The following is a 14376-nucleotide window of genomic DNA, read 5'->3' as shown; positions in this document are numbered from 1 at the left end:
CTGGAAATATCTTGGCATATATGGAGTCTTTGAATATTGTGTTGGACAATGAGTCAAAAAAAATTGAGAACCATTGAGATAAACGCAAAGTAACCTTTTAAAATGCTTTTTTTTTTTTTTGTATGACTATTTTTAACATGTCTAACACCTAGAGCACAATATGGAATACGGATTCGAGTCTCAGTACTGGCAGGGGTGGGGGGAGTGAAAAAACAATGCTCTTTTCCACTCTCTTCCACTCTCGCTCCCCAGGTCGCCGCAGCAAAAATGGCTGCCCACTGCCCCTGGTGTGTTAACGGTTTGTGTGTGTTCAATACTCACTGCTGTGTGTGCACTTGAATGGGTGAAATGCAGAGCACAAATTCCGAGTATGGGACACCATACTAGGCTACACGTCGCATCACTTATCGACTAGTCAGTTGTTGGACCACTCATGGCTGTAATACACAACACACCTTTTAAATTCTAAACAGTTTTTAAAACTCCAGCCATCATACACTTGCAGACTTTGTAAATATTAACAGAGGGAAAAAGTTGTTCCGAACACAACAAACTCACAGAAACAAGCACCTCATTGCTAGGAGATGCATGACAAATGAAAACAATGTGTGTTCTAAAATCAGCTCAAAATATTCATCAATATAGAATCATAGTCTAAAGCTGAAAAATCTGAGTCCGTGTCCATCATACAATATGCAGTTTGTCTGTCAGTTTCCAACTGCTGAAAATCTGTAGACTGTCTCTGACTTTTAGCAACTAGTGTTAATGTGTTCAGACTGAAAATCTGGGCAAAAGTCACCTAGTGTATTCAAGCCTTAATTCGCTTGTTGATCGTAGTGACCCATCCCTACAGTCAACATGATTTGTCTCTTGTGATGGAAAAGCCAAGGTGAACACAAATGAACCTTAAGGTCTTTAAAACATGATTCATGTCAATGTTCCCCGGTGTAATACGTCAAGCTATAGTATTACCTTCGGCACTGCGTTGTGAATGGGTCAAGCATTGCAATGCAATACCCAAAGTTAAACAGTTTCAACTTTGACTCCATTTGTTGTTGACCTTTCAAAGCCCAGACAACAAGTACCAGGAAAATCATGATGCATCAGTATGTAGCTGATGGCCGGTGGCCCGATCTTCTAGATACATGACATTGTTTGACACATCTTTTAAAAATATAAATTCAATACTCTAAAACAGGGCTCTGAACCAGTTCAAGGAACAAAAACTAAAACCAGAAGCGAATGAAATTTTGACCGGAACGTAACCAGAAACGGAAACTAAATCAAATTTAATCATTCTGAACAAAAACGCTAATTTGAAATGGCCATTAACCGGTTAATAACGTTATTTTATCATTCTGTTTAATATTTTGACCAATCACGAATTCAAATAGTAGAGCCTATGCAAATGTTACGCTGACGCATCCAATGTGAGTGAAATGCCCGCGCTCATGCTCAGCTGTCAAGTCATCATAGGTTAGGTAAGTCACAATGGCAATGTCCTGGCGTTAGTTTTTCCGATGATATATGTCACCAACTGTCAAGCATTAGGCCTACATTTAAGTGAAAATGAACGTGAAATAATATTGCAGCTTGTTGTGCGTTTTGAAACCAGCGAAAATTGCAGGATATGTAGAACATGAGTTCACACAACGCCATATCATGCATCTGCAGCGCTTCTGTGAACAGAGAAAACAGAATAAAACTATAGGACTACATAACACATTTAAAATAAAAGGGAATAGGCCTATAGGCTACACAAAATATTTCACTTAAATAATTAGGTCTATTAACAAAACGAAAGTGGTTCATTGTGGCGCACTCCAAAGATCTAGTAAAGGAAACAGACATTCTGCTTGTTTTTGTTATTTGAGTGTCTTTTGTAAATGTATGAATTATGTCTTGCTTTTACCTGTATGACCATAAATTACGCAGTACAGTCTACTGTCTTAGAAGGAAAAAAAATTCCAGTGGTTGCGCCTGTGCCTCACACGCGCACACACACAAATTCTTGCATTGCTTACTTGATATTGCAGCTGTTAAATATTAAAATAAAATACAATCAACCAAACATATAAAACATTACACTGCTCAATTCAATTCTGCAATAGGCCTACAATCTGCCGTTTACCACCCGTGACCACCACCTGACTGTGCTGTTATGTGAAGGATGATGTCAATACTGCGAGTGAAGTATAAAGTTTACATAAATAGTTTAGCATTCGTCTCGAAAATGGAAACAGTTGGATTTGTGCCGAATGAGAAAGGTAGGCTTCAGATTCACTTTAAATTAATTAGTTTTACATCCTATTTAGTTTTATTTCTAATAAATAAACCTGTTTCTTGTCTTGAATAGCAATAGAAGCTGGAATGGCATTAAAAAAGAAAAGATCATTTTTTTTTTTATTCGTTTTGGCTTGACGTTTATTTAGCCTGAATAGGCCAACTGTTAACTTTAGATGTTTTGTGGTAAAATAAAATAGGGCAGTTTTGTTCATAATTTATGTTTACAAACATTATAAACAAAGCTATATAGGCTAGGCTATTTGTAAACATTTTACTTTGTTTAGCTACCGATAAATTACATAATTTATGAATAATAAAATGCGACGTATATGCGACTTATCTTTTTTCCTCTCAGGAATAGCGTCAGTATTTTTAACCATGCAACAAACATTTTAAAATATCTTGAAAAATACTTCTATTTATAAACCGTTGTTTTTTCTTTTGTTTAATAGGTTTACATTAGGACAGAATTTTGTTATAAAGATAATTGTAGGCCTATTGGCTAAGACGGTTTTTTAATAAATAAAATGCTGTACGTATTATTACTATTATTATTATTATTATTATTATTATTATTATTATTAAGTAGGCTACATGCAAACAAAAAAAAGTTAAAAAATAACGTTATTAACCGTTATTTTTTTCTGATTAAACCGGTTTCGGAACGTTAATAATACAGAAGGAACGCTGGAACAGAAACGTTAAAATACCGATTCTGCTCGGAGTGAAACGATCGAATTTTTAAGCCCTGCTCAAAATGCTTATTCTTACTCCAGATTCATCTGATTGGAAGTATTTTTATCTTAATGGCTCTGGCCAGTGGTGACAGGTCAAGGATGTCCATCTGACGCATGTGTTCATAGACAATTAAACAATTGCGTTGATGGAGCATGAGAATGCCACTTGTGTGAACGGCCCTCATCTGCAGTGCTGTTCATGTGGATCTCAAAGCACCACAGGATGCTTGTTTTGAGAGATGCATGCCTGACGCAAGTCATGTGAAAGGAACTTTAGCTTTGTACTTTAGCTTCAAAGCACTTAGTTCAGTGGGGACTACAGCGTTTGACCTACAATATCTTGACTTTTGAAGATGGACAGAATAATTTTCCAGTAAGCCAAAGTCTGTTGAATGAAAGTTACCTCAAAGTTATTATACTCACCCCATGGGTGCCCACAGCACATTTACATAATCAACCACCCTTATTCTCCACTGCTAAGCCTTCCAATGGCTGTTGACCCCAGACACACAGTAACACACTTCCAGACACAACACCATACCACCAAATCAGACACGCCTTTGTCATAAAAAGCTCTTGATCTCTCCACCTCTTCTGATGTGCCCCACACAACTCTCTTTAGACACACTCGTTTTTAATCCTTAAAAAGGATGTCTGCCATGTACCCCAATATGATGGATGACTCCAGTCTCAAAGTCAAAGCCTGCACAACTCTGTTCATAGCGCTGATCCCCCTTGTGTATGGGGCAATTAGACAAAACCACCCCCATATCGGTCACAATTTGTGACCTATTAGACACAGATGAAGTCTAGAAATCAGTTCAAAACCACTAGAAGAGAAAAGGTCCCTGACCCTAATTAGGAGGATCACATGCAGAATACTGCAGCCAAGGTATGTTGGTGCCTTCATAACACATGGAAATGATGGCAGATCTAAAGAAGAGATACAGGCACTTGTTGCTGAACCTTATAAGCTGCCTTGCTGGCTGTGTCCAAAAACTTAGGCAGCTGACTTGTTGCCTCGCTGCCTTATCAGGCAGTGACCTTTGTAGGCAGCATTTGCGCACAAAGGTGCCTCACAAAACTAATTTCAGACAGACTTCTGAGGCAGCTATATGGTTTAATGAATGATCTACAGCAAAAGAGAGCAAGTTTGGTGATAACTAAGCAAATATTTCATTACCACAATAGTAATTTCTCGCTAGAAATGACATCAGAAGTGGAAAACGTTGGTCAAAAACTTAAATTTACACACAAACTTACCACTAACTGCAACTTTCAGATGGCATCTTAATTTTTTTAGCTCAACTGTCACAGAATGGAAAGCACAGGATTGTGGGATATCAAAGGCAGCAGAGGATACATCTATGCTGCCTTCAAAAATCAATCAGATGAAGGTATGTCGAGACAGCTAACTTTGGAATCGGACATGTCTTGTTGCTTTTCTACCTTGGAATGCATCCTCCGAAAGCAATATTTTTAAGTTTTCGGACGGAGCCCATATTTCCTAAAGGTGCTGTAACCAGTCCCTCCAGGATTTTGCGATTCTGTGATCGCAGAATTGAATGGAAATTCATGCAAACTCCGCAATATTCGGAGGAGCTTGCAATTTTTCTAAATTGCAGCAGATTTCCTGCAGATTTTGGGTCTAGACGTGTCATGTGATGTCATTGCAACGTGCTTTCAGCCAAAGCCCATTTCGAAGTAGGCTACGTGCACACGTTACTACGGCAATGCATCTGTCACTCTGTCAGTCAACAGTCGTAAGCCCGCTCCCGCTGTAAACATGCATGCATCTCTCTCTCTCTCTCTCTCTCTCTCTCTCTCGCTCTCTCTCACACACGCACACACACACACACAAGCGTGCATGCTCTGAGTGACATTGTTTCCATCAGTCATTTCTATTTATCAACACTGCCTGTATGCTGCATAAAAGACACTCTATAAACAAGTGAACGAGGAGCAACACGGAACGAGTGAAAATGTAAATTCACTCTCTGACTATAGGGGCGCTTATGGAACAGCAGTAAATACAGTGGTTTCCAGGGTTTCCCCTCTTAACACAGCAGGCTACTTCACGTTTTTGACACCGCTTGTCAAGGAAAAGAAAGAAAGTCAATGTTTTGAAGTAGCCATTTAGATTTTTGTGTTTGCAATGGTGTTTAGCAATCAACACCAAATACTTAAAGACTTGATAGAACTTTATAGTTTTGCTTCTTGTTTCTTTTGCACTGTTTGAAACATTTGTTTACTTTATACATTTTGTGTATTCTTCAAAAGTAGGCTACTGTAATATTTTAAATTATTTTTGTTATATTATAAAAATGCTAACTTACTAAATAGTACTAAAATATTACCAATCAACCCTGTAAATCCTGAAATAATTGAATAATATAGTCAGTTTTTAAAAAAAAAAATTTTTTACTTGCATAAAATGCATATAAATATCATTTGTCACTCTATATCTCCCAATAATATGTTTTGTAAGATATTTAAATGCTTAGTTTTTGATGAAAGCTCTGTAATTTTTATTGTGGAGGGCAAAACATGATGCAATGCAAGGGAGATGAACAAATAAATGTTCCTTAAAAGCCTGTTGTATCATATTTGATACATAAAATATACAAAATTCATTGATATCCTTAAAATATGCAAACTTTTCTAAAAAGGGAGCATCATCCATGTATATGTTTCTTTTTCTTTTTTCCTGGTGATGTGTACTGGATATCTCTGATCATTTCGTCCACTTAAACCCTGCCCCTTTCTTACAATAGACTCCAAGCTTGCATTAAGATGTGCCTCCATCCAAGCAACAACTATTGGTTAGAACCACATCCCTACTGTCTGTTTTTGTCTATTTATTCTACTTCCATTGCATCGCAACAATATTACATGTATCCTTTGGAGAGGCAACCACAGCATGAACTACGAACATTCAGTGTTTCATTCAGTGCCAAAAAGTGTTGAGGGTTGAAAAGAGTTGCTGCCTATGTAGCACGTTCCAGATGAGTCACTTAAGAGGTTTCTTACCAGTTAGCTGGTAAGCAGGCAGCTCATTAGGTTGTGGAAGATAGCTAGGGATGATATAGCTACAGAAAGACTCACTCCCTCAGACCCACACTTACATCCCTGAGACTCATCCATACATCATAGTGGAGCCAGCAGACAAGGATGCTTTGCTCTGCTTGACTTGAAAGACAAATAGCAAATTCAATCATGGCTGGGATCACATGGTCAAGTCTGTATTGCTAATCCAAGCAGCAATATCCTAATGCAGAGAGGGCAGCATGTGGAACGATGGCACACCGGCCTCAGAGAGCCAATCTGAGTCTGAGTTAATGAATGAAAAATAATTCTGTTAAGTGTGCACAATCATTCAGCAGCTTGACTCAGAATGGAAATAACACTGTTTAAAGCTCGTAGATGGTGTGTAAGCGCGTTTCTTTTTTGAGTGTGCTTTTAGGGCACACTGATCTGCTTTTTCTGGTTAGTGTGTTGCAGAGGGGGGAACCTTCGTGTTAGTAGATTATATTTTTGTCCCCATGAAGAGCCATAAAGCATGCATTTTACCATCTGTTGTGCTTTTTTTTTTTTTTATCGTGCCACTCTGTTCCGCCCTGCTTCGCCTGAGGGTAAAGCGAGGTTTCTGCAGCTAAGCCTCTCATTCTATTATATGCCACGGTGCAGTACTGTAGGAGAGAAAGCTACTGCCACTGCTGCTCCCAGCCAACTGGGCCCAAATATACATCTCACAACCATCAGAGAGCTCACATCAGAGGACAAACAATAGAATAAGATCTGTGATAGACACATAGATGAATAAAATGCCTTAACGTGGGTTTTGAAAAACAAATTGGAATTACATTTCATATTTAAGACTAGCTGATTATATCAGTTCACATTTTTTATTTAGATAGCTCTTTATACAATACAGATTGTTTCAAAGCAACTTCACATTAATGTAATAAACAGGAAAATAACAGTGTTATTGTGAAATGCTTCAATTATGCACCAAATTCAATTTCGGCCATAGAGCAGAACCAGAAGACAATTGTGTCATTATTCAGCTCAATTTAGTTCAATATTGCTCATCAAATATCACATATCAATATTACTCATCAATACATCAGGACAGTGGTTTTCAACCTGTGTGCCGCGATCCACTAGGGGTCCTCAGTGATCCTCCAGGGGGGCCGCGAGATAACTTAAAATTAATTTAAATATATTAATATAATTCAATAAATTTATTATTAATATGTTACATTAAAACAACAACAAAGACAAATGAAATTAATTAAAAAATACATTTAAAACAAGGCACCATCTCTCTCGTACGTATTTTGTTTTGGATCAGCCCAGGCCGTTTCTCATTGTGCTGCTGTGAAATACAGACTGAGCGGTGCTTCATGAACATAGGATATGCAAACTACTCTCTCAGTTGGAAAAAGAAAACCAGTGTCGCTAAAAAGGTTTTGATGGATGACGATTGTAAATAAGGTAAAGACGATTACAGTGACATACAGGAGTTGTACATAACGCATTCGCGAGTCCGTTATTCGAGTATCGCTATTAACATCGTATTTCTGCATGAACACAGTTCAATATATTCACGTAGTTGCCAAAATTAATGTACTGTGAGCGTTTTATAACGGATGCTCTCCGAACAAGTGTGTGTTTTGGAGAAGTTTGAGAGGATCACCATTGGTGTTATATGTGTTTAACAATTTTGAATGGATCTGCAGTATTTAGATTCAGACCTTTGGTATCTCCCTGTTGTCTTGTTTGCTATGGCAGGTTAACTTGTGCTTATTTGTTTAAGTTACTGTATTACCGAGCAGAGTAAGTACTTTTAAGTTGTAAAGAATGTCTGCAAAGTATGTTTGCAAAAAAGAACTCTGAAGGTTTAAAGAGTTCTTAAGTTTCTTCTTTAAAGAAATAATAACATGGGGTTGAAAAGTAATAACACTACAATACAAATGTTTTTGTGAATTTAAAAAAAAGGAGGGGTGGGGTGCAGTATTGCAGTATTGATTCAGAGAGGAGGGGGGCCTTGGCGTAAAAAAGGTTGGAACCACTGCATTAGGAGAAAGATATTTACTTACAACATGGGAAATTACCTAGATCTTTACCAATGGATAACCAGATAATTCAGGGAATTATATGTAAATTAGTGCTCATTTTATTTCAGCAATTGTATATTATATTATATTAATAATATAATATAATATAATCTAATATAATATAATATAATATAATAATTATATTAATCTATTTAATTACACAATGTGTCAAATAATTAATCGCAAATTAATCACACATCAAATTTGGCTGAAAAATTACTCCCAAAAGATAATTTCAAGTCATTGTTGTGTTAAATGATAAAAGCATCAAATAGATATTTAAAAAGTAGCTTTAGAAAGAAATATTATGTTAGATTCAACAAAGAATTTATTACGCATAAACTTTTAGGCTACAATGACCATGAGTCCATGACTGTGATTAAATGATGACAAATTTTTGGGTGGACTAATGTTTTTTTTTTTAATATGGAATATATTTTTATTTTTTTATGTAATAATGCTCTAAATAGGAAACTAAAACTGCCAGTAGGTGGCAGTAAATGTCTAAATGAGTAAGTCATTCATTTATTTGATTCGTTCAAACTGCTGATTCATTCAGGATTGAAGTAAATGGCTCTCTTTATGAATTCCCCCGATTCGTTCAAAAAGCAAATTAATTCAGAAACACTGCTGTGTTTCTCGGAGATGGAAATAGTTCTGCTGATATAATTAAAAACTCATACAGGGGAGTTTTAGGGGCATATAACTGCATTCTATTGGCTCCATCACGCTGTGATGTTGTTGCCCTGTATCATGTTCGTCACCATCGACTGTATGAAATATCAGATGACCTATATAGGTCTGGGGCGGGCGGGTGCATTAATTGCGTTAATAATTTGAATGCGTTTTTTTCCGTAACTAACTAAATTAACGTGTTAAATTGACAGCCCTAATTGTATTATATTTCTAAGGGGAAAAAAAGTCCCTTTCTTTCTAAGGACATTGTGGTCTTGAATCTTGGACTCTGAGAGCACATATCTGGTCTCATCCCACTAAAGTGGTGTCACACCTCATCACGGGAGAGAGCAGTCTTTCATAAAGTGGACACTATAGGGTAGATGGGAGCTTTGTTACCCTGCCTCTCACCATTGCAACGTTTATCATGTTTAAGCATGCATTCCACACTGGTGGCATTACAACTAGCATTTTATCATGAGCTCAGATAACTCTCTGCTTCAAATGAGACATTTACAGAGAGACAAAGACAGGTAACATAAGGATAGTTTAGGCTCAGTTTCACCCTGACCTCCAGGTCTTTTTCACCCACATGGATAGCTATGTAAGCGGAGCTGCAGTGGAGGCCCAGGTGGTAAAAGCTCAGCCAAAGGTATCATTTACTGACAAAGCGTGTCTATTTGCAAACTACTGAATAGCATATAGTTGTGCAATATTGGAGGATTAGGTAAGCTTCTTTGAGATCCAGGAACTATTTGGTGCAAGATTCTAGGGCGATGCCGATCAAGACGTTACAGACTTGTTTCAGTGACATGTATTAATGTTTGAACCCGTTTTCCTCTTTCCCAGCCTATTCCCAACACATGGAAAACCATATCAGCCCCCCAAGTTATCTGAGCCAGCCGTTGCCCCCTGTGCATTCTGGACGCTACTCCCCAACCCCAAAGACCACGGTGGGGGAAGATGATGTTACCAGGTATTGTCTCAAAATTGGCTACATAAACCTACGATGGTGCTCATGCACAGACTATTTTCCTACAATGCAACGAGACAAATTGCAACATGCAATCTGTATGTATACATCAATGTTTTACACAAAGTTTAAATAAACATTTTCTTACACAAAACTAATCATATCCTTACTAGGGTATCAATACAAATTTCCTCATTCAGTTCTTACATGTAAGAGAAATTCAGTCAGTTAATGCTTTAAATTATAAAGGAACCTTGGTAAAACTACAGAAAAATATTAATTTTTAAAATTAGCAACAATGACTATTTAGCAGATAGTAGTAATCATCACAACCAAAAATATAACAATGTGTAAAGTTATTTTAAAATTATATACTTGTGAATGCTTCATGAAAGAGTAGTTTGTGAGTCTTTTTCAGTGATTCATTAAAAGGGCCAGTGCATAATATTCATTTATCAGACTACACCGATGGAGCTGTATGTTATTTTGTACAGCCTGTTAGGATAGAACTCAATAAAAAAAGAAGTGTTTTCTTGTCATTATTTTGTGGTACACTGACTTAGTATCACCTTATTGTTTGGGAGTTCAACAAAGGGGAAGCTTCAAGCTGTTCATGATTATTTTTATAGTGTGCTACCAGAGCAGGTCAGTGCTCTGATGCTCACCTGTGATGTTCAGGAGGGTGTCATGAATAGATGAGAAGCTCTATGAACTTTGATAGAGTTCACTGGAATATCGAATTGCTATTTATTTTTGCTCAGGTGACAAAGATACGTGTTGATTTTATAGGGTTAAATCCATTTTAATTTTAAAAAGGCTCAATCAAAAATGGTAAATGGTAATCAAAAACTGGATGCAAAAAAGTGTGCGGTTAAAACATTTATCCAGATGCAACAGCAGACCTTTAGAGAAATCCAACCTAAAATGACACGTCAATGCCGATTTAGCGATTTGATAAGCTCCAAATTTAGCCCATCCACGTCATGTGTTGGTTCATTCTCATAAAAAACGCACATCATCAAGCCTCTTAGCCAGCTTGCCAGAAAATGAATAAACAAGATTGTTGTAATCCAACAGAACAAATGATTCTATTAATCTGACCATTTAGGTGCACAGGAGGATTTGAATTTTAGCACAACAATCAAGCATACAGTACAAAGTAGCCTGAAAGGAGCATGTGTCCCATTCTAAATGTTATTGTGTTCAGTGCTGCTGTTGTTGTTGTTGTTTTTTTAAAGTAAATGTTCAGTTTAATAGGCAAAACCTGATGTGATAAAAAGGCGTTTGACTTTACAGTGTCAGTATTGTAGGATAGCCACAGGGATTTTTTTTTTATGGTGAAGTAGAACAAAGCTGTGTGCAGTAGAGTAGAACTTGACCAGCAGTGCCTCCAAGAGGCCAGTTATATAAATTGATCCTGCACTCTTAAAGAACATTTATTGTGGCATAATATCGATTACTACAAAAAATAATGTCCTCAGATAAGACCAGATATGTGCTCTCAGAAAATAATGCCTCTCAGTTTGTAAATCAGATATACAGTAATGCACTATGGACATACAGAAGCAAGATATTCAAGGTACTTATATTCACTTAAAGGCTGAAATATGATGCTTGAATATTATTATAGTATGTTAAAGCACATTTATAGCACATATATATTTTGCTTCATATAAAAAGTGATTTATGGATAGTTATATCACATCTTTTTATGAGATTCTTGCATGCATCATACAAAAATTACAGGATGTACTCCTGCATTCCCCTTGATAAACAATTTTTGAGAAGACGTGCTTTTAACTGCAACAGACTCATATATCGTAGATGTTGTGGATTCATTGCATTTAAAGGGACTTTGAAATTATTAATTTTGATTGATGAATGAATAGTTTGTGTACTATGCTATGAGTCTGTAAGCTTAGTAGTTATGTCAATCTGTATGGACATATGTTTTTTTTTTTGTTTTTTTGGTTATGTAGGGAACCCAGAAAGGTGGTGCTGCATCGAGGCTCTACAGGGCTTGGCTTCAACATAGTGGGTGGAGAGGATGGTGAGGGCATATTTATTTCCTTCATCCTGGCCGGAGGCCCTGCAGACCTGTGTGGAGAGCTGAGGAAAGGAGACCGCCTGGTGTCTGTGAGTATTTCAGTGGCCACTCAAACCTTACCCTGCTACATTGAAGATAAACTTCTAATCAGGAGAATTTCTAACAGTATTCACCAGACATACTGAGCTCAGTGTTGAACAGTCTGCAGACCACTATCATACCGCTTGCCTTGTTGATGTAAAAACGACTGCCTCTTTCTTAGGTGAATGGAATAGACCTACGCAGTGCCACTCATGAGCAGGCTGCAGCTGCCCTGAAAAACGCCGGACAAACAGTCACCATCGTTGCCCAGTACAGACCAGAAGGTGAGTCTTTCTCGATGTAAGACAGTACCACGTCGATCATTTTGACCACACATTAAAAATAAACCAGAAATCAATCAACGATCAGCAGGAGTCTCTTAGCTGTGTTTTTGCAAGAAGTAAAAAGCCAATAAACCAATACTCCAGTTTTATAGCCATCAATTGACTCATTTGAGTCATTAAGTCAGGTCAGGGTCTTAAATAGAACTCATAAAAATTAGATTTGGATATTGAATTATCCAAGGCTGACTGTACAACTCGTCCTACAGACCATTATTATACTGTTAACAATGCCAGTAAATTTCTAATGCTCTTTCCTGCATTCCCTTTGATAAAAATGTTTGAGAAGATGTGCTTTTAACTGCAACAGACTCACTTATAGTAAATTTAGCAGTTTCATAGCATTTAAAGGGACTTTGAAATAGAGCTGCACGAAACACCCATGCAATCTTATTTTATTAATGACAATGATTTGTCCCTGTCTGTTATACCTTTGACAAAATCAGACCGGAACATTCAAATCTGTGTTCGTGCTGCCACGCTGTGCCAGAAAGAGCAGTTTTGAACTACACAGTAGTTATTTGTTACAAATATTCAAATTATCACAGAAGTACTGGGATAAAAGTTTAAAGTTTGGATAAACACTGATGTCTACGATAGCGATCAAAATAGAGCAAACCACCTTTTGAAACTAACTTGGCACTTCAAATAACGGTTGTCAATTACATCATACGCCACTGGGTGGCAACAAGTGACTGTTAAAAATGTATATCATTGAATCATTCATTCAAAAGATTCGTTCAAAAACACTGATTCATCCAGTACTGAAACAAGTATTTATTAATAAGTCATTGAATTCATTCAAAACCATTAAAAAAAAAAAAAAAAAATTCATGCAAATAAATTAAACATTTTTCCAGCAATTAATATTTTGTCAGAACCTCTAGTAAATTACGTTATTTTGTTTAGTTGTATATTCAGAATCGTGGGGGAATCGTGAAATCATGAAACCAAAAAATCGTGATTGTCATTTTATCCATAATCGTGCAGCTCTACTTTGAAAGCATTGATTCTGATTGTTTAAATTTCTTTATAGAGTCAGTGGTTGTTTTTCATTACTTGCATTTATTTGTACAGCATCTAAAGACCCTGTGAACTCTTTGGAAAATAGCGAAAAAGAAGACTATAGGTTACAATTTGTACACACAAATTACAAATGCACCATCCGTGTGTATATTGGTATTATACTGATCATGTGTTTTGTTGAAAACATATATATAAATATATATATATATATATATATATGTACAAAAATTCTCCTGTGAAGTCTATTATGACTGCATTCATCAGCAGCATTCTGGGAGATGGGCACTATTGATGTTTGTGGCCTTGTGTTTTAGAGTACAGCCGATTTGAAGCCAAGATCCATGACCTAAGAGAGCAGATGATGAACAGTAGCATCAGTTCAGGCTCAGGATCCCTGAGGACCAATCAGAAGAGATCACTATACGTCAGGTATTGGACAAATATCCACTAAAATGCTACAAGGAACTGGTCACCTGCATCTAAAGTCACCATGAAATCAGTCTTATCTTAATCAAATCTCAATCAAAGCACAATAATGTTCTGTGCGCTGCAGTTTTGTTGTCTGACGCTTTATAATGCTGGAGCTCTTTAAACCAAGATGGATTCTTATTGGCTGTCAATTTTTTTTTATTACCCATCAGCTGGACAAAATCATTCTGAAAGTGATTCCAGTGAACTCTGCTATTCCTTTATATTTAGAACAATTTTTAGAACTATATCTTTATTGTTATTATTATAGTTATCGTCCTTGGTGTGAACAGACCTTAAATTAGTGTTTTAATGCATTTCATAATCAATTTGAAATGAGGTGTCTTATATTTACAGTTCACACACATTCATTTAAATCAGGGATGTCAAACTCAGTTCCTGGAGGGCCACAGCCCTGCAGAGTTTAGCTTCAACCTTAATTAAATGCCCCTGATCCAGCTAATCAAATCCATCTGGCTTATTTGAAAACTATAGGTATGTGTGTTGGAGCAGGGTTAGAAGTATACTCAGTAGGGACTGAGTTTGACACTACTGATTTAAATGGTTTAGCAATTTTTAAAGCTTCTTGTCAAACTTCACCACATGCACTCAGATAATGCAT

General features: G+C 36.8%; 1 protein-coding gene across 27 annotated transcripts in view; it reads left to right on the top strand.

Moving 5' to 3' along the window:
* Positions 1-14376, top strand: part of dlg1b (discs large MAGUK scaffold protein 1b) — a 121749-nt gene that overhangs the window by 94070 nt on the left and 13303 nt on the right. For all 27 annotated transcript variants that reach the window (XR_007928213.1, XR_007928210.1, XR_007928211.1 and 24 more), the window contains 4 exons: positions 9668-9794; positions 11771-11927; positions 12101-12203; positions 13601-13715. Coding sequence is in view for 24 of the 27 variants with exons in the window: in XM_051883723.1 (XP_051739683.1) it covers positions 9668-9794; positions 11771-11927; positions 12101-12203; positions 13601-13715 (502 nt within the window). In the remaining 3 variants the exon portion in view is untranslated. The remainder of the gene's footprint in view (positions 1-9667; positions 9795-11770; positions 11928-12100; positions 12204-13600; positions 13716-14376) is intronic.

This window comes from Ctenopharyngodon idella, chromosome 2 (genome assembly GCF_019924925.1).
Source record: "Ctenopharyngodon idella isolate HZGC_01 chromosome 2, HZGC01, whole genome shotgun sequence".
In the NCBI taxonomy this organism is placed as follows: Eukaryota; Metazoa; Chordata; class Actinopteri; order Cypriniformes; family Xenocyprididae; genus Ctenopharyngodon; species Ctenopharyngodon idella.
Note: the sequence above shows the minus strand (reverse complement) of the source record. Positions and strands in the feature narration are given on the sequence as shown.